The sequence below is a fragment of the Anopheles arabiensis genome, chromosome 3 (genome assembly GCF_016920715.1).
Source record: "Anopheles arabiensis isolate DONGOLA chromosome 3, AaraD3, whole genome shotgun sequence".
NCBI lineage: Eukaryota > Metazoa > Arthropoda > Insecta > Diptera > Culicidae > Anopheles > Anopheles arabiensis.
Genome location: NC_053518.1, coordinates 77951994 through 77970205, shown reverse-complemented (window position 1 = coordinate 77970205; position 18212 = coordinate 77951994). Strand labels below are relative to the sequence as shown.

The 18212-nt window shown below is 50.2% G+C and overlaps 3 protein-coding genes across 4 annotated transcripts; 2 read left to right on the top strand and 1 right to left on the bottom strand.

Annotated features, from left to right (window-relative positions):
* The first annotated feature begins 98 nt into the window (after positions 1 to 98).
* Positions 99 to 5397, top strand: LOC120901324 (sphingolipid delta(4)-desaturase DES1-like). Of its 2 annotated transcripts, XR_005739291.1 has the most exons (5): positions 99 to 1867; positions 1964 to 2746; positions 2829 to 2980; positions 3077 to 3507; positions 3636 to 4057. XR_005739291.1 is itself a non-coding variant. In XM_040309171.1 (2 exons), exon 2 carries the CDS (start codon positions 4054 to 4056, stop codon positions 5089 to 5091), a length of 1038 nt encoding a protein of 345 aa, XP_040165105.1. In that variant the 5' UTR covers positions 3319 to 3507; positions 3636 to 4053; the 3' UTR covers positions 5092 to 5397. The 2 variants fall into 2 exon arrangements, 1 of the variants encoding a protein (XP_040165105.1); XM_040309171.1 differs by lacking the exons at positions 99 to 1867; positions 1964 to 2746; positions 2829 to 2980 and having other exon boundaries at positions 3319 to 3507; positions 3636 to 5397.
* Positions 5398 to 8587: 3190 nt separating this feature from the next.
* LOC120904263 (serine/threonine-protein phosphatase 2A regulatory subunit B'' subunit gamma-like) lies at positions 8588 to 10872 on the top strand. The gene is made up of 2 exons (XM_040314133.1): positions 8588 to 9149; positions 9235 to 10872. The coding sequence occupies exons 1-2, from the start codon at positions 9095 to 9097 to the stop codon at positions 10578 to 10580; spliced, it is 1401 nt and encodes a 466-aa protein (XP_040170067.1). The 5' UTR covers positions 8588 to 9094; the 3' UTR covers positions 10581 to 10872.
* A 4917-nt stretch (positions 10873 to 15789) lies between these two features.
* LOC120903400 (protein angel) lies at positions 15790 to 18025 on the bottom strand. Its single transcript, XM_040312819.1, has 4 exons — positions 17915 to 18025; positions 17021 to 17807; positions 16483 to 16944; positions 15790 to 16402 (listed from the first exon to the last, which is right to left on the bottom strand). Exons 2-4 carry the CDS (start codon positions 17660 to 17662, stop codon positions 15983 to 15985), a joined length of 1524 nt encoding a protein of 507 aa, XP_040168753.1. The 5' UTR covers positions 17663 to 17807; positions 17915 to 18025; the 3' UTR covers positions 15790 to 15982.
* Positions 18026 to 18212: the final 187 nt, after the last annotated feature.

The window sequence follows — 18212 nt, the reverse complement described above, 5'->3', positions numbered from 1 at the left end:
CAATGCAGCAACGGCATAGAACGCGGAGATATATAGACGGCTCAGACGCGAAGAGGAACGAGTTCACCGCTCCAAGAAGCATGCTTTGGAAGAGCAAAACATGCGGTAACTCGAGCAAACCAGAGAGGCATACGGACCGACACGAAAGTTTTACCAAGCGATAGCAGGTCACCGAAACAACATTAAACTTAAGGTAACCTGATGTTGCAACAAGAATGGCTCAGTACTTCGATGAATTACTCAAGGACCAGTTTAATGAACAGCTAGACGCTCCACTAGCAGATAGTGTCATGCTATTGCCACCTAGTATTGAAGAAACACTAAAAGCTATCCGTCGGCTGTAAAGTAAAAAGGCACCCGGAACCGACGGAATCGCAGCTGAAATGGTCAAGATTGGAGGTGCATGAATAGAAAACGAAATTCATCAAATTGTTACCGAGGTGTGGGATAGTGAATCTTGATATTTTGTAACTGGAATCTCGACATCATCTAACCCATGTACAAGAAGGGAGACAGGTTGTACTGCAACAACTACAGGGGTATTAAGGTGATACCGCCTGTAAAATATTCTCCTTGATCCTTAAGGATCGCCTTGTCCCGCACGTCGAAGAGATAGTCGGAAATGTTCAAAAAGGAAGGGAATGAAACGGAAAATCAACCACTGATCAGAACTTTACTATGCGGCAGATCTTGGAGAAGATGGCAGAATACAGACACGACACGTACCATCTCTTCATTGACTTCAAAGCCGCATGATTGTTACCAGGCAGGGTAAACATGTACGACGCTATGAGCACTATTGCTAGAGCTAGTCAACTTGGCGCTAGAGAGGCCCGTCCGTGACTAGAGGATGGAGACTACGGGAACCATCTTCTATAAGTCAAACTCGGATTGCAGATAAGCAACGACAATAGCATGGTAGCTAAGTTCAACAGCCTGAGAAATCAGTTCACCTCAAAGAACCTGTCGCGACCGGTAACACCTATATAGTACCCCGGTACTCACAAACGCCTCTGAGACATGGACACTGTCCAAATCTGATGAAACCCTCTTAGCTGCGTTCGAGAGGAAGATCCTCAGAAGGATCCTTGGCCCTGTATGTGTGGAAGGACAATGGAGGAGCCGTTATAACGACGAGCTATACGAAATGTACGGCCATCTCACTGTCGTGCAGCGTTTGAAGCTCGCCAGGCTCGTGGCGGGCTGGCCATGTTTCCAAGCATGGAAAAGGACGACCCAGCCCGTAAAGTCTTTTTAGGAGGGGTGGTAGGCCCAAACGGAGGTGGCAAGATGGCGTGGAGGCGTCCGTCATTGAAGCCGGGATAACAGACTGGCAAACGATGGCGCGAGACCGTGAGCAGTTTCGGGCACTCCTGAGGCAGGCCATGACCGCAAAGCGGTTGTAGCGCCATATAATAAATATAAATACAGGATTAGAGCTATCATGCAGGAGGTATCGTACTTCCCGCAACAGTCTTATCCCACACTATCTTCTGTGGTATCTTCTAATGTACTGCAGTGCCTTATCGCAGAAGTTAAGGGACAGTGCGAATGAATTGTTAAATAAAATGATCCCTATCAACGCAATTTTTAAACCGTGGTGCATTTCTGCACATTTTGCATTCGGCTACAAACATCTGAGCCACCCTGTGTCGCTGATCGGCAGTTTGACAGCGGCGTCACTCCTTGTTGCAAATGTTTTGTTTACTGTAAAATAGCTCTCATCGGCATGGCGAAAGCAGTGCGGGAAATACACAATATCTGCCGATTGTGCTTGTGCCAGGACGAGCAGTTGCTGAGACCGGTAACGAGTAAGCTGGACACCTTGCTTAAGATTGAAGATGTAGAAAGATTCACTGGAATTAAGGTAAAACCGGCTACCTTCGCCAAGCACCGATTCTGATTCGTGGCTCTACTGTTGCTGTTCGCTAATGTACGGATTCCACTTTGGCCCCCATTCTAGATCAACGTAAAGGGAAACATCTCATACGCGATCTGTTTCGCGTGCACACAGAAACTGACAGTGTCGGCCAAATTTCGCCGATGCTGCCTCAACAATGATGCCCTCTTTCAAGTGCTTTCCGGTGTACTGATCGCTAGTACGGAGGGGTTACAATCCGAAGAGGCTGTTGGTGAAAAAAGCGATTCTCAGCAAACGGCCACTGACGACGATGACGACGATGACGATTATGAGTATGAGCAAGTGTATGAAGAGGAAGATGAATCGGTTTTCAAGCGCGCCGACGGTACGGGTCAGCAGGAGTACGCATACACGCACCAGGAAGAGGAAAGTGATAGCGATACTTCGTACGTCGAGCCGGCCGACTACTCGGCGAACTACATCGATCCCGGCACACAGTCCGACAGCGATGAGTGCGGCAACCCTGGTGCCGGGCCAATCCTGTACAAATGGTCAGTGGTCCAGCAGGCGGCAGCAGCGAGCACGGCCGAGCATCACGACAGTTCATCACAAGGGAGCGAAATTTGTACGATGCGCACGAGAAAGTCGTACAAACAGCAGCAGCTGTGTACCATATGCGGGAAGCTAGTGACCAGCCTGTCCGTGCATACCAACTCGGTGCACAAGCAGGCGCGGGTTCACGCCTGTCCGCACTGTCCGATCGCCATGACCAACAAAGGCAATCTGGTCAAGCACGTGCGTGCGGTGCATCTGAAGCTGCTCTGCGAACGGTGCAAACTGTGCGGCAAGGGTTACACGAGTAGCAACTCGCTCAAATCGCACATGGTACGTAGCGTCTAGTAGGCTGGAGCACAATCGCAATGCAAGTGTGGCTGTAAACGACATGATTTTTGGTCTCGTTCCGTAGCTCGCCCAACACGGCATCGGTGAGCGGGCAAAATGTAAGCTGTGCCCAAAGCAGTTTAATCAAAAATCGGCCCTGCACGACCATATGAAGCGCATTCACTCGAATGTACGGCCCTTGGAGTGTGACATCTGTGGCAAACAGTTCAAAGTGAGGTATGAAGGCAAACCATCCCCGCCGCTGTGCCGTTTTTTCGATTGTTTTTTTTTCTGTATCTTAATTCCTTTTTTCCAATGTTCTCTACTTCCCAGACGGGCGCTGCGAGTGCACAAGAGCGTCCACTCGGACGAGCAACCGTATGCGTGCGGCAAGTGTCCGAAGCGGTTCAAAAGTAGACACGCGCGCAACATCCACGAACGCACGCACAGCGGTGTGCTGTTTAAGTGTGACCTGTGTGGCAGATCGTACCGCTACAAATCGCTACTAAATATGCACTTGCGCAAAACGCATCCGGAGCTGGTGGCCGAGAAAGAGCAGGACGAGCAGCAATTAGGCTAGGAATGAAGGGTAAACCGAACAGAGAAAGGAAAAAATAAATGAGTCTAAAATCGGAAATCGCTTGCCCAAAACGTGCAGGTCGAAATTGTATACAAACGTCGTGGTGCTTTCAAACAGGAAACCGTTATTTTCAAATTTTCCTATTGGAGATGTCCAAAATAATAGCAGCATCAGTACAAAATAGGTAAGTTTTAAAGTGATGTTCCTTTAAAGTTACTTTAAGAAATTAATTATTCTAAAATTTGTGTAAACACGTAAGGATACGTGATCTAACAATTTCCCCTAAACGAACGACTTTTTTTTCATTCAAAGTTTTTTGGTGAACGTGACTCGCAACTAATCCGTCGCCTGTTTGCACACTACGCGGTTCGATAACGTATCAAAACATTGATATAATTGATGGTCCTAAACTTCCCCCATACTTATATCCGTGCACACCAATGCATTCCCCAAGCTCACACACACACCGGCGCGCGCGCGCACACTGATCGGTTGAGATAAGCAGACGATAGAAAATAATGTTATCTTTTCCCGCGGCAGTGGATAGTGGGTTTCCGCGGTTTGGTTTGGCCCGTTCCAATTATCGGTGCAGTGTGAGCTGGGCAAACGTTCCGACACCACGACAAGCGCCCCAACCGCGGAGGGATTAGCACCTGGACCGTTGAGGTGTTGTCCGGCAGTGTCCGCTAACAGGCTCAAAAGAAGAAAAAACGAAGGAAAAACGAACACGATGGGCCAGCGCGTTTCGCGTACCGACTTCGAGTGGGTGTACGATGACCAACCGCACACCCGCCGCCGGCAGGAAATGGTGAAAAAGTACCCGCACATCAAGAAGCTGTTCGGGCCGGATCCCAAGTTCAAGTACATCGTCTCCGCCATGGTGCTGACGCAGATCGCCATGCTGTACGTGATGCAGCACCAGTCCTGGCCGATGATCGTCCTGGTGGCGTACTGTTTCGGGGGCGTCATCAACCACTCGCTCATGCTGGCGAACCACGAGATATCGCACAACATGGCGTTCGGGTACGCGCGCCCGCTGGCGAACCGGTACTTCGGCATGTGGTGCAATCTACCGATCGGTGTGCCGATGTCGGTTTCGTTCAAAAAGTATCACAACCTGCACCATCGCCACCTGGCGGACGACGATCTCGACCCGGACGTGCCGACGCTGGTCGAGGCGAAGCTGTTCTGCACCACGTTCGGCAAGTTCGTGTGGGTCTGCCTGCAGCCGTTCTTTTACGGGTTGCGGCCCCTGTTCGTGAATCCGCTGCCCGTGACGAAGCTGGAGCTGATCAATACGGCGGTGCAGCTGACGTTCAACGCGCTCGTCGTGCTGGTGTTTGGCTGGCGCATGATGGCGTACCTGCTGATCGGTTCGGTGCTGGCGATGGGTCTACATCCCGTCGCCGGGCACTTCATTGCCGAGCACTACATGTTCGCGAAGGGCTTCGAGACGTACTCGTACTATGGGCCACTGAACTGGATCACGTTTAACGTGGGCTACCACAACGAGCATCACGACTTTCCGGCCATCCCGGGGAGCCGCCTGCCCGAGCTGAAAAAGATTGCGCCGGAGTACTACGAAACGATGCCGCAGCACACCTCGTGGGTGCGGGTGCTGTACGATTTCATTACCGATCCGGCCGTCGGCCCGTACGCTCGCATCAAGCGCAAGAGCCTGGACCGGCCGAAAGCGGCCGCCGCCGAAAAATCGATTGGTCTGATCAATGACTCATGGCAACCTGAAGTAGAGCAGAAGAAAAGATAAGCTCCTCGCTATCACCGTAGGCGCGCGTGTGTGTGCTTGTGTATGGACGTAATACTTTGGGGGGAAAAACGGCAAGTTTTGTAATAAAATTTTTGGACAGAATAGATAAACAGAACGGTGATAGATAATGACGGTGATAGGCGTAATAGGGGCGAGATAGAGCCGTCGGTGCGAATGTGTGATCAATTGATAGGACGTGCGAAGTTTCACTAACCACGAAACACTGTAACCGTGCGTGATTGGAATGGAATTAATACGTTAAACTGCTACTGCTGTGCTTAAAAAAATGTTTGCTAAACCTACACATGTCCCGGGTGTACTCGTTTGCTGGCCAACATCCGAATTGGGGGTTTTCAATGGAATCGTGAAAAGTGTTCCGCTTGCGTTTTTGGTGGAAAATAACTTTGAGAAATTGAAAATCATAATAGGATCTGCAATAGTGATGGGTAAAGTTGGCAAAATTCCGGAGTCGACTACGATCTGACTCCGATAATTTCGGAACCAACTCCGGAAGGTAGGTCCCCCCAGCATTATCGTTCGGAGTCGTCCGTAGTCGTCTGGAATCTCTCGGAGTCGCCCGGAGTCGTTCGGTCGGCATTCGAAATAATGATTTGTATACGAAGTGCCGCGCAAAGTGAAATACACAACAAAGTGAAATGCCTGATCACACGCACATTGCACCGGACAGCTCCAGATGATTCCGACCTACTCAGATTTCAGAAAACTCCGGACGACTCCGGAAGACTCCGTCTCCAAACGACTCCGGACGACTCCGGACAACTCCGGACGACCCCTGACAATTCCGGACGACCCCCGACAACTCCAAACGACTTTGGACGACTCTGGACAACTCCGGACAACTCTAGACGACTCCGGACGACCCTCGACAACTCCAAACGACTTTGGACGACTCTGGACAACTCCGACTTCAAACGACTCCGTACGACTCCAGACAACTCCGGTCAACTCCGGCTAACTCCAGACAACTCCGGATGACTCCGGATGACTCTGGACGACTCCAGACGACTCCGGACGACCTCGGACGACTCCGGACGGCTCCGAACCTAACGACTATGACTCCAATCAACTCCGGACGACTCGGGACGAATCTGGACAACTCCAGACGACTCTGGACAACTCCTTACGACTCCGGATGACTTTGGACGACTCCGACTCCAAACGACTCCGGACGTCTCCGGACAACTTTGGACGACCCCGGATGACTGTGATTCTAAACGACTCCGGACGACTCTGGACAGCTCCGACCTTAAAGACTATGACTCCAGACAACTCCGGCTGTCTCTGGACAACTCCTACTCCAAACGACTCCGGACGACTCCGGACAACTCCGGACAACTCCAGACAACTCCGGACAACTCCGGCTAACTCCAGACGACTCCGGATCACTCCGTATGACTCTGGACGACTCCAGACGACTCCGGACGACCTCTGACGACTTCAGACTGCTTCGACCCTAACGACTATGACTCCGATCAACTCCGGACGACTCGAGACGACTCTGGACAACTCAGACGACTCCGGAGGACTCCGTACGACTCTGACCCTGACGACTATGATTCCAGACGACAATGATTTCAGACGCCTCCTACTCCTGTGGTAACTAGTGGTTCCCATTTTTCCGGAGTCAGATCGAACTCGTGGGTGCGCTCCAGAGAGCACATCACTAATCTGCACGTCCCTTCTGGAAGGGCCAATCAAGCCTACTCAGTTTATGTGATTTGCTTTGTTGGATCTTTTGACTTGCCCGTACCTTTGGCAAGTTTTTTCATCAGTTTTTACATCTATATGCTTATATCGGGCTCTCACTAGAAAATAATAAACTGTCTTATAAAAATAGATCATGAAAAGAAAAAAACCGAATCTCCCTATACAAAACGAAGTAAGAGGTGACGCTCACGTTACGCTCACGTTACGCTCATAGGTGACGCTTGCTCACTATAGAAACTCTGTGTACGAAAAAGTTACTCACTATAGAACAGTGTTGCTAATCAAATATGGGTGCTTGGATGATTTTTATTTCTTTGCGGAGTTTCCTTTCTTCGAGGCAACAAGCAATGGTAGAGTGATTGAATCATTGAGGTATTCAAATTGCAAGAAATCATTGTATTCTTCTGCCGACGTATTGAAAGTGTATCAACAATTATCAAATTATTCCCAGTAATTCTAAATAATTCTGTGGTAGAGATTCTACCCCATTCCATCCATTTGATTATACGTAGTAGAATTGTGTGACTCAAAACGTTTAAATAATTATAATAAAGTAAAACAAATAATTACTTGCTTCGAACTATCATCCGAGTGCAATCAAATGCTCGCTTGAAAGGATTGCAGAATCGTACACTATGAACGTTGAACAAATACAATTTTTTATTATAGATAATTCAAAAATGCGGGTACAATGCAATATAGTGAATACATTGGAGCTGAAAAACTGGGTCCAAATGAAGATCTTAAAAACATGCATATAACGGGTTTATATTTCCCATGGATCGGGCCTCCATACGTAGATGGGTGGATAAGGCTTTGTACGAGTTGTGTTAAACAGTTGAAAAAAAAACAAAAATAAATAATTGAATTTTAATATTTATTCATCCATTGAAAGTATATCTTGCGAGAAAAATTATCTTATGGAACAGCAGTGACATTACAACTAAACTGAACTGAAAAGCTGATATGAACAGCAACTCCTATATGGAAAAGTAATGAGACAATAACATACACGGAATAAGGACATTCCTAGGTCAGGGTTTCTTTTATACATGGAAAATGATAAAGCAACAAAGTTGAATGAAGTTGGCTTAATTGTTTTTATTAGCATTTGGCACTCATGGACATACATGGTTACTTGGTGCTCAAATATTCTTGCCGAAAGTGGGGCACGGGTCAACAATAAGCCGTGACAGTGAGCTTTTCCATAAGTTCAAATCGACTAAATTTTCTGTGGCGTCAACATTACCATACGTCACATCTTAATCAAATGCCATGGTTATACAGCAGAACGCATCACCTGCAAATTAGACCACAGCATCGACACCATCCTCTCACCAGACAGCGATTGCCAGCGTAAACTTTTAAAATGCCTTCATATTACTAACTTTTATAAATAAATCTAATCAAAATCACAATTGTAACAAAAAATAAAATCAACGGATAGCTTTAAGTAAACTGAGAGTACCCGGTAAAAGGTAATTTGTACGCCACAAATGCCTTGCAAAGAACATTGTAAAATAGATTAAATTATGAAAAGAGGTGAATGTGGTCAATCGGCTCAAAGTCTCATTGAAAAAAAAAGAACGACTAAATTGAATTTTTGTATGTCGTATGTGGTTGTAAAATCTACATCGGGGCTTGGTTTTCAATAACTTTTTGATAACCCATAATAGTCAGTCATACGTATGGGGACACGGTCCATTTGGAACTTGAACCCATGATTGGCATATTGTTAAGTCGTACGAGTTGACGACTGTACCACGAGTCCAGCCGATAGTCAAACATACTGAGAAAAAAATGTGGACCATGGTTACTAATGTAATGGAAACAGTAACATTTGCCACATATTGTAGATACAACAAAAATATGGAAGGGCTATGAACCGGGATAAGAATTGGATAGGAACCTGTACCAAGATAGCAACACGGTCAAGATAGCATATAGAGTTTTACTAAAAAAACGTCAAAAGAGAACAGAATTGTTTATCTACATGTGCATGAAAACCTTTAAATGTGCTCTGCAGGCAGTATACACATCTAAGGTTCTGTTGCGAAATCCTGCAACCGGGCCAAATAAACTAGTTCATACAAAAAGCCGTTACACCAACGGTCACTTTGAAATCACCCATGTGTCTCCGTTTGTGCTGAAGCGAAGCGCGACGAACGAAGCGTTTCTGCTACTTGGGCCGCGTTGCTATGCGATTTTTGTTTGCAAACAATACGAGATGCAGCACGTACACCACCAACATTCCATCGCTTAAATTTCGTACAAAATGAGCGATTTCCGTGAAAAATTGCTGTCGAATCTCGATAAAATCAAGCCAAGTGGTACGTTTCGTAAGAGAAGTGTAAGGTTTTTCTATTTGCTTTGCTGAAAAAGTGACCTTTCAATGTCTTTCTCTGTGCACAACAGCTCTTCACCGCCAGTACCCTTCCAAAACGAACGATGAGATCGAGGATATACTGTTCCAGAAGTATCGTGCCGAGCTAGCAAAGAAAAAGCCACCCACCGCGGCACCGGACCAACCGCAGCCGGATACGCAAACGGTCGACACGTACCGTTACATTCCGCGGTTCCACTTCGAGCTGCCGAAGAGTGCCGATTCGCTGGCGCAAAAGTTGCGCGAAGAGGCGCGCACACTGTTTCTGCAGAAGCGCAGCAAAGAGCTGCTGGACAATGCGGAGTTTAAACTGCTGTGGAGCCTGCTGGAGAAGCACCACAGCCCGCCACTGATCGGCGAGGAGCAGTACATCAACTACGAGAACTACTGCAAGGTGGGCACGATCGCGGGCGAAAAGTTTCGGCGCTACCTTACCGCGACGACCTTCGCGCGGCTGCTCGCATCGAGCGGCAACCCGGGCAAGATCAGCGTTATCTCGCTGTTCAACTACACGATGCGCAAGGTGTGGCTGCAGCAGACCCGCATCGGCCTCTCGCTCTACGACTACACCGGGCAGGGCTTTCTGAGCGAGTCGGACATGGAGTCGTACATTCTCGAGCTGATACCGACCTTTCCCCAGCTCGAGGGGCTGGAGAAATCGTTCCACAGCTTCTACGTCTGCACGACGGTGCGCAAATTTTTCTTCTTTCTCGACCCGCTGCGCACGGGCCGCATCCGCATACGGGACGTGCTGACGTGCAGCTTTCTGGACGATCTGCTCGAGTTGCGCGACGAGGAAATACCGAAGGATGCGCAGGAGCTGAACTGGTTCTCCGCACCGTCGGCCCTGTCCGTGTACGGGCACTACCTCAACCTGGACAAGGACCACAACGGCATGCTGAGCAAGAAGGAGCTGATCGGGTACGGGACGGGCACGCTGACGCCCATCTTTCTCGAGCGCGTGTTTGCCGAGTGTCTGACGTACGACGGCGAGATGGACTACAAAACGTACCTGGACTTTGTGCTGGCGCTGGAGAATCGGGGCGAGCCGCAGAGCCTGCACTACCTGTTCCGCATCCTGGACGTGGAGCACAAGGGTTACCTGACCGCGTTCACGCTCAACTACTTCTTCAAGGGCATACAGGAGGAGCTGTCGGCGCACCGGGCCGAACCGATCAACTTTGACGACGTGAAGGACGAAATCTTCGACATGGTCAAGCCGGAGGATCCGACCCGCATCACGCTGAAGGATCTGATCCGGTGCGGGCATGGCGAAACGGTCGTCTCGATACTGATCGAGTTCCACAAGTTCTGGGCGTACGAAAATCGGGAGGTCATGGTCACGTCGACGGCCAGTGACGATACGCACAATTTATGATGCAGCGCAAACGTTGATGTGGGGGGGAAGGTGGAGGAGGAAGATGAATGCCGGACGGCGTTTTAGTATGAGATGGAAAGCCATATACAGCGCGGATCGAAACATTCCTTATTACACAAATCAGAGCGATCTACAATCGTGTTCGTGTCAGTATTTTTTAAACAACGCGGGCGGCGTCTTTTTGCCGGCAAAGTATTCTACAGACTAACCAGAAAAAAGTGCATTATCTTACACACAAAATGAACCATGACTGATAATAAATGAAGCCTTAACTGCAGCTCTTTTTTAAAAATAGTGTGTTTTAATTTTTGAATATATGTAATTAATTTTAACTGACTCATGCCCTACCAGGAGGGTGCTCGTCAGCGACCCGTTCACGAGGCGTAGAGGAGCACAGCGAGCTCGTTGGCTGGATCAGGTGGAGTTGAACTTGTCGGAGATCGCCCGCTGCGCAAAGCGACGGAAGAAATCAAGGCGTTCAAAGAATTTTATCATGCCTCCCGCTGCGCAAATTCGAGAAGTTTTCTGCGTAGTTTTTTGCGTCGTTTTGTGTCAAAAAAATACGCAAAAAATACGCTAGACTTCAGCCAAAACAACGATAGCCAGCGTATTTATTGCAGTTTTTAGGTGCGGAACGAGCGCCATCTGTTGAAGGAATTGCTTAGCTAAGTTCTTTTTATTATTATTGGCGAAATAGCCAACGCGATCATGCCGGACTTTTCAGGACTTGAGTACCACGTAGCCGGATAGTCACCTCTTGCTACGGCGGACGGATCATACGCGGTTAGAACCCACGACGGGCATGCAGATGTGCGGAATGATGGCGTTGCCGCGCGACCGCTCCTATCCAGCGGGTAACTTGCATACTGCCACACTGTCTCCTGCCCGGTGCATACGCAGCAGGCAGGGGGGAAAAAAACACCGTCATTAACCAGCGGTGGATCTAACGGTAGGCGGACTAGGCGGCAATTTAAGTATACTGTACTCCGTAGGAGGGAAGGAGGGAAGGAGGGAAGGAGGGAAGGAGGGAAGGAGGGAAGGAGGGAAGGAGGGAAGGAGGGAAGGAGGGAAAGAGGGAAGGAGGGAAAGAGGGAAAGAGGGAAAGAGGGAAGGAGGGAAGGAGGGAAAGAGGGAAAGAGGGAAAGAGGGAAAGAGGGAAAGAGGGAAGGAGGGAAGGAGGGAAGGAGGGAAAGAGGGAAGGAGGGAAGGAGGGAAGGAGGGAAGGAGGGAAGGAGGGAAGGAGGGAAAGAGGGAAAGAGGGAAAGAGGGAAGGAGGGAAGGAGGGAAAGAGGGAAAGAGGGAAAGAGGGAAAGAGGGAAAGAGGGAAGGAGGGAAGGAGGGAAGGAGGGAAAGAGGGAAGGAGGGAAGGAGGGAAGGAGGGAAGGAGGGAAGGAGGGAAGGAGGGAAGGAGGGAAAGAGGGAAAGAGGGAAAGAGGGAAGGAGGGAAGGAGGGAAGGAGGGAAGGAGGGAAAGAGGGAAAGAGGGAAAGAGGGAAGGAGGGAAGGAGGGAAGGAGGGAAAGAGGGAAGGAGGGAAGGAGGGAAGGAGGGAAGGAGGGAAGGAGGGAAGGAGGGAAGGAGGGAAGGAGGGAAGGAGGGAAGGAGGGAAGGAGGGAAGGAGGGAAGGAGGGAAGGAGGGAAGGAGGGAAAGAGGGAAGGAGGGAAAGAGGGAAAGAGGGAAAGAGGGAAGGAGGGAAGGAGGGAAAGAGGGAAAGAGGGAAAGAGGGAAAGAGGGAAAGAGGGAAGGAGGGAAGGAGGGAAGGAGGGAAAGAGGGAAGGAGGGAAGGAGGGAAGGAGGGAAGGAGGGAAGGAGGGAAGGAGGGAAGGAGGGAAAGAGGGAAAGAGGGAAAGAGGGAAAGAGGGAAAGAGGGAAAGAGGGAAGGAGGGAAGGAGGGAAGGAGGGAAGGAGGGAAGGAGGGAAGGAGGGAAGGAGGGAAGGAGGGAAGGAGGGAAAGAGGGAAAGAGGGAAAGAGGGAAAGAGGAAAGAGGGAAGGAGGGAAAGAGGGAAGGAGGGAAGGAGGGAAAGAGGAAGAGGAAAGGAGGGAAGGAGGGAAGGAGGAAGGAGGGAAGGAGGGAAGGAGGGAAGGAGGGAAGGAGGGAAAGAGGGAAGGAGGGAAGGAGGGAAGGAGGGAAGGAGGGAAGGAGGGAAGGAGGGAAGGAGGGAAGGAGGGAAGGAGGGAAGGAGGGAAGGAGGGAAGGAGGGAAGGAGGGAAGGAGGGAAGGAGGGAAGGAGGGAAGGAGGGAAGGAGGGAAGGAGGGAAAGAGGGAAAGAGGGAAAGAGGGAAAGAGGGAAAGAGGGAAAGAGGGAAAGAGGGAAAGAGGGAAAGAGGGAAAGAGGGAAAGAGGGAAAGAGGGAAAGAGGGAAAGAGGGAAAGAGGGAAAGAGGGAAGGAGGGAAGGAGGGCAAGAGGGAAGGAGGGAAGGAGGGAAGGAAGGAGGGAAGGAGGGAAGGAGGGAAGGAGGGAAAGAGGGAAAGAGGGAAAGAGGGAAAGAGGGAAAGAGGGAAGGAGGGAAGGAGGGAAAGAGGGAAAGAGGGAAGGAGGGAAGGAGGGAAGGAGGGAAGGAGGGAAGGAGGGAAGGAGGGAAGGAGGGAAGGAGGGAAGGAGGGAAGGAGGGAAGGAGGAGGGAAAGAGGGAAGGAGGGAAAGAGGAAAGAGGGAAAGAGGGAAGGAGGGAAGGAGGGAAAGAGGGAAAGAGGGAAAGAGGGAAAGAGGGAAAGAGGGAAGGAGGGAAGGAGGGAAGGAGGAAAGAGGGAAGGAGGGAAGGAGGGAAGGAGGGAAGGAGGGAAGGAGGGAAGGAGGGAAAGAGGGAAAGAGGGAAAGAGGGAAGGAGGGAAGGAGGGAAGGAGGGAAGGAGGGAAAGAGGGAAAGAGGGAAAGAGGGAAGGAGGGAAGGAGGGAAGGAGGGAAAGAGGGAAGGAGGGAAGGAGGGAAGGAGGGAAGGAGGGAAGGAGGGAAGGAGGGAAGGAGGGAAGGAGGGAAGGAGGGAAGGAGGGAAGGAGGGAAGGAGGGAAGGAGGGAAGGAGGGAAGGAGGGAAGGAGGGAAAGAGGGAAGGAGGGAAAGAGGGAAAGAGGGAAAGAGGGAAGGAGGGAAGGAGGGAAAGAGGGAAAGAGGGAAAGAGGGAAAGAGGGAAGGAGGGAAGGAGGGAAGGAGGGAAAGAGGGAAGGAGGGAAGGAGGGAAGGAGGGAAGGAGGGAAGGAGGGAAGGAGGAAGGAGGGAAGGAGGGAAAGAGGAAAGAGGGAAAGAGGGAAAGAGGGAAAGAGGGAAAGAGGGAAGGAGGGAAGGAGGGAAGGAGGGAAGGAGGGAAGGAGGGAAGGAGGGAAGGAGGGAAGGAGGGAAGGAGGGAAAGAGGGAAAGAGGGAAAGAGGGAAAGAGGGAAAGAGGGAAGGAGGGAAAGAGGGAAGGAGGGAAGGAGGGAAAGAGGGAAAGAGGGAAAGAGGGAAGGAGGGAAGGAGGGAAGGAGGGAAGGAGGGAAGGAGGGAAGGAGGGAAAGAGGGAAGGAGGGAAGGAGGGAAGGAGGGAAGGAGGGAAGGAGGGAAGGAGGGAAGGAGGGAAGGAGGGAAGGAGGGAAGGAGGGAAGGAGGGAAGGAGGGAAGGAGGGAAGGAGGGAAGGAGGGAAAGAGGGAAAGAGGGAAAGAGGGAAAGAGGGAAAGAGGGAAAGAGGGAAAGAGGGAAAGAGGGAAAGAGGGAAAGAGGGAAAGAGGGAAAGAGGGAAAAGGAAAGAGGGAATGAGGGAAAGAGGGAAAGAGGGAAAGAGGGAAAGAGGGAAAGAGGGAAAGAGGGAAGGAGGGAAGGAGGGAAGGAGGGATTGGCACCACCATCGTAGGTGCATACGCAGCTAACGACCCGGGCGACTCCGGGCGACTCCGGACGACTCCGAATGACTCCGAACGACTCCGAACGACTCCGGACGACTTCGACTCCGGGCGACTCCGGACGACTCCGAACGACTCCGAACAACTCCGGATGACTCCGGATGACTCCGACTCCGGGCGACTCCGGGCGACTCCGTACGACTCCGGACGATTCCGAACGACTCCGGATATTGCAGCGCGGACCTGCCTTCCGGAGTCGATTCCGAATTTATCGGAGTCGGATCGGAGTCGACTCCGGATTTTTGCTAACTTTACCCATCACTACTGAGGACGTCACCGGACGTCACTACTGAGCCCTGCTGTCAACGGCGAGCCCTCAGGATGAGGCAGCGGTCTATCCACAACAATTAATCTCAAGATTTCGAATTTCAAAGAATCATGAATCGTCAAACATTCATGAATCTCAAATGATTCCTTAGTGGTATCTAGTGGTATAGTTAGTGGTATCTTTCCGATAGACCGATATCTAGAGATATCTTAGTGGTTTGCAAATCTGATCTGAAAGTGAAACAGAATTTTTGCTCGGTTCAAGAATTGTCGTAGGAACTGTCCCAATTCCAGTTACTGATCGCAGATCTGTACGATCTGTTTTGGTTGTGAAGCTACGATCTTCCTAAACAGGTAAAACTCCAAGAAATGATCTCGAGCATGGAGTCCAAAAGCTCGAAATTAAATTATAAAAAACACACACACACTTGGATAATACAGAGTTTCCACGTCACTTTTGATTATGCACATCATTATTCATAGCCTTCAGCATGTTTTTCAACAGTTGTCAAATGTTGTATTTGCATAACAATAATTTGTAAGTTCTTATGCATGATTTTCAACACATCACAAAATAACTGTCAAACTCAATCCAACTTGAGATGTGTTGAAAATCATGTTGAATCATGATCATGAAGAACTGAGACATCATTGTGATGAAAAAACAACATTTGACAGCTGTTGAAAAACATATCGCAAGCAATGAAAAATGTTGTTGACATTCTAAATTAACTCGGACAACCCTGTAACACTGAACCCATTCTGGAGAGCTGGAACAGCATTACGATTGATATGCATTCTGGTACTTTACCTAATTTTTATATATCTTCACAGACAGTATGTACCGTTGAAGCTCATCGATCAGACTCTGCTTTTTCTGTTCGGTTCTGCTAAAAACAGAAAGGATTTTATTCAACAAACCCGAGTTTGTTTTTAACGTCCGTTTCATCAACCGTTTTAAGTGCGTCGTCGTGTGTTTTTGATGTCTCAAAACTGATCCTAATTCTATTCTATGGTTCTCAACCAGTAACGTAAGGCTAGTGAGAGGTAGAAAATCGCTCCCGAAATGAAGTCAGCGTTGTCAAAGGTTTTATGAAAAAGCCTCCAAAGATAGAAGAAAAAACGGTTAATTCTTTAAAGCAAACCAAATTCATTATCAACTCCCATCCGCGTCATATTCACGTGTCAGCTAAATCAAACAAGTTCTAATTTCACGCACACCCGGCACAAACATTCAAACAAAAACAACCCCATTGTGATGCCGCTTACTGGTCATCCCGCGGCACGGTCAGCAGAAAGCGACCGGCGAGCGAAAAGTGATCAGACCCGTACTGCCTGTTCGGTATGTACCCGATCTCCCGGCCGCACTGCTGCACCGTCGGCAGCGAGTACGTTTGCAGCAGCTCCAGGTTCCAGTTCGGCAGCTGGCGGGTACACTCGGCCACCGAACGGTACGGCGTGTAGAACAGATAGTCGACCGTGATCCATTCGTCCTGAAAGGTGGTCGCCTGCCGCCGGTCCTGCGCACTATCCGGCCCGTAATGGCGGTAAGCGGAGCTAAACACGAACTGATGGGTGAGTGCACCGGAGGAGAATTCGCTGCGCGAGGAGGAGGAGCGCTCCTTGGAGGGTGAGTCGTTCCCGCTCGGCTCGCCGTCCTCCTTTTCATGGTTTGAGTGATAGAGCTGAGCAAAAAAAAAAAAAAGCGAAATAAAACATTAACATCATTTTAATTCGTTATTCAGCAAAAGGCGACGTCCGATACCTTTGTCAGGTGGGAAGGTGGCACCTTGTCCCGGTGCACCTTTTCCCGGTCGCGCAGTGTCGTGTGCTGACATTTGTCGGTAATGCCGAGCGCGGGCGGTAGGAAATACTTGCCCACCTGCTCGACATGCCCGTGCCAGGAGTTGGCCGGCTGGAGCGACCGCGAATCGAGCCGATCGTACCGCAGGAAGCCTTTCGTTAGCAGCTCGTACGGTGCGGTGAAGGGTTGCAGATTAAAGTCGCCACAGAGTATGACCGGCTCGTATCGGGGTATACCGTTCGGCATCGTGCCACTGAACGCCAGCCGGTCCAGCTCGGCCAGCAAAACCTGCACCTGCGCCAACCGGACGTCCTGCCGGCGCGGGTTGTACAGCAGGTGCGTCGTTGAGATGACGAGCTTCGCTCGTGGGTTCGCTTTCAGCGCTAGCTTTGCTATAATCGCTACATTTTCCCTGTTCAGTTTCTGCAACAAAAAGAAAGCAAAGAAAAATCCACAATAAATCGAAGCAAAACACTCCCTACCTCACACACTCTCTTACATTCACTTTCGGCTGGTAAAACTCCACCTTGTGGTGCGTCACCAACTCGAACAGATCGCGCCGATAGAACAGCGCACAGCCGTCGGTTTTGTCGTTGCCCGTGCGCTTTTTGTACAGCATGGCGTAGTGTTGGGGCAGCCCGCTGCAAAACGATTCCGCGTGCGTTTCCTGCAATTCCTGCACGCACAGGATGTCCGGCTTGATTGTGTTAATCTCGGCCAGCAGCCGCTTGCAGCGCAGATCCCACGGAAGTCCTTCCGGATCGTGCTCCCCGTACAGGGCGGCGTGCGAGTCGAGCAGGTCCTGCGCCAGTATGTTGTAGTTCATGAGTGTAAACTCGAACCGATCCCGGGGACCGGAAGTGGAAGAGGAACCATTTCTGCTGTTACTACCTCCACCACTGGCAACCGTTTCCCACCGTCGATGCGCGCTGTACTGGCCATTTTGGTGCAGGTTGCGCGCCGTCCGCTGCTTGTTGCGTGTTGGCGTTGCCGAACTGCCATTAGTGCGGCCGTCCATACTGTTCGCTATCGGCCAGTGGCCCGCCGGGACATGTTTGCTCTGCGGCAGGCCCCGGTAAAAGCAACGGCTAAAGTTTTTCAACAGTCGATGATCGATAAGAACCGCTAGCAGCCGTTTCATTCACGTCTGGAAACGCTCGAAACTTTCCCTGGTGTCTAGTCGCTGTGGTGTTGATTGGCAAGCAAGCAAGAAATTGGCAGGTGTGCGAGATTGGATGGAGAGGATGGATTACTCAACACGGAGCACACACGCGAACAGGGTGGAGCTGCAAACAAAGGGAAAAGCGGACGAGCGGAAGGTTTATCGTTTGCAAGCTTTACATAAGCCAAGCGATTGTTTGTTGCGTATTTTATCAAAGGCCAGAACGCATACCGATGGTGTTAGCAAATTGGTTAAATTGTTATCACTCGACGCGTAAGCAAACGGGACGCGAATAAAAGATATTTTCGGCGATATTTGTAAACAACTGTAGCAAACGTCAAACCGGACACAACCGGGGGCTGTCAATCAGAGTGACCAGAATACCGATTTAGAGAGCGGTACTTGTTCCGAACAGTGATGTGCTCTCTGGAGCGCTCCCACGACTCCGATCCGACTCCGACAATTGTTAGTCCGATTCCGACAAAATGGAACCACTAGATTCGCTCGGAGTTGGAGTCTACCGGAATCT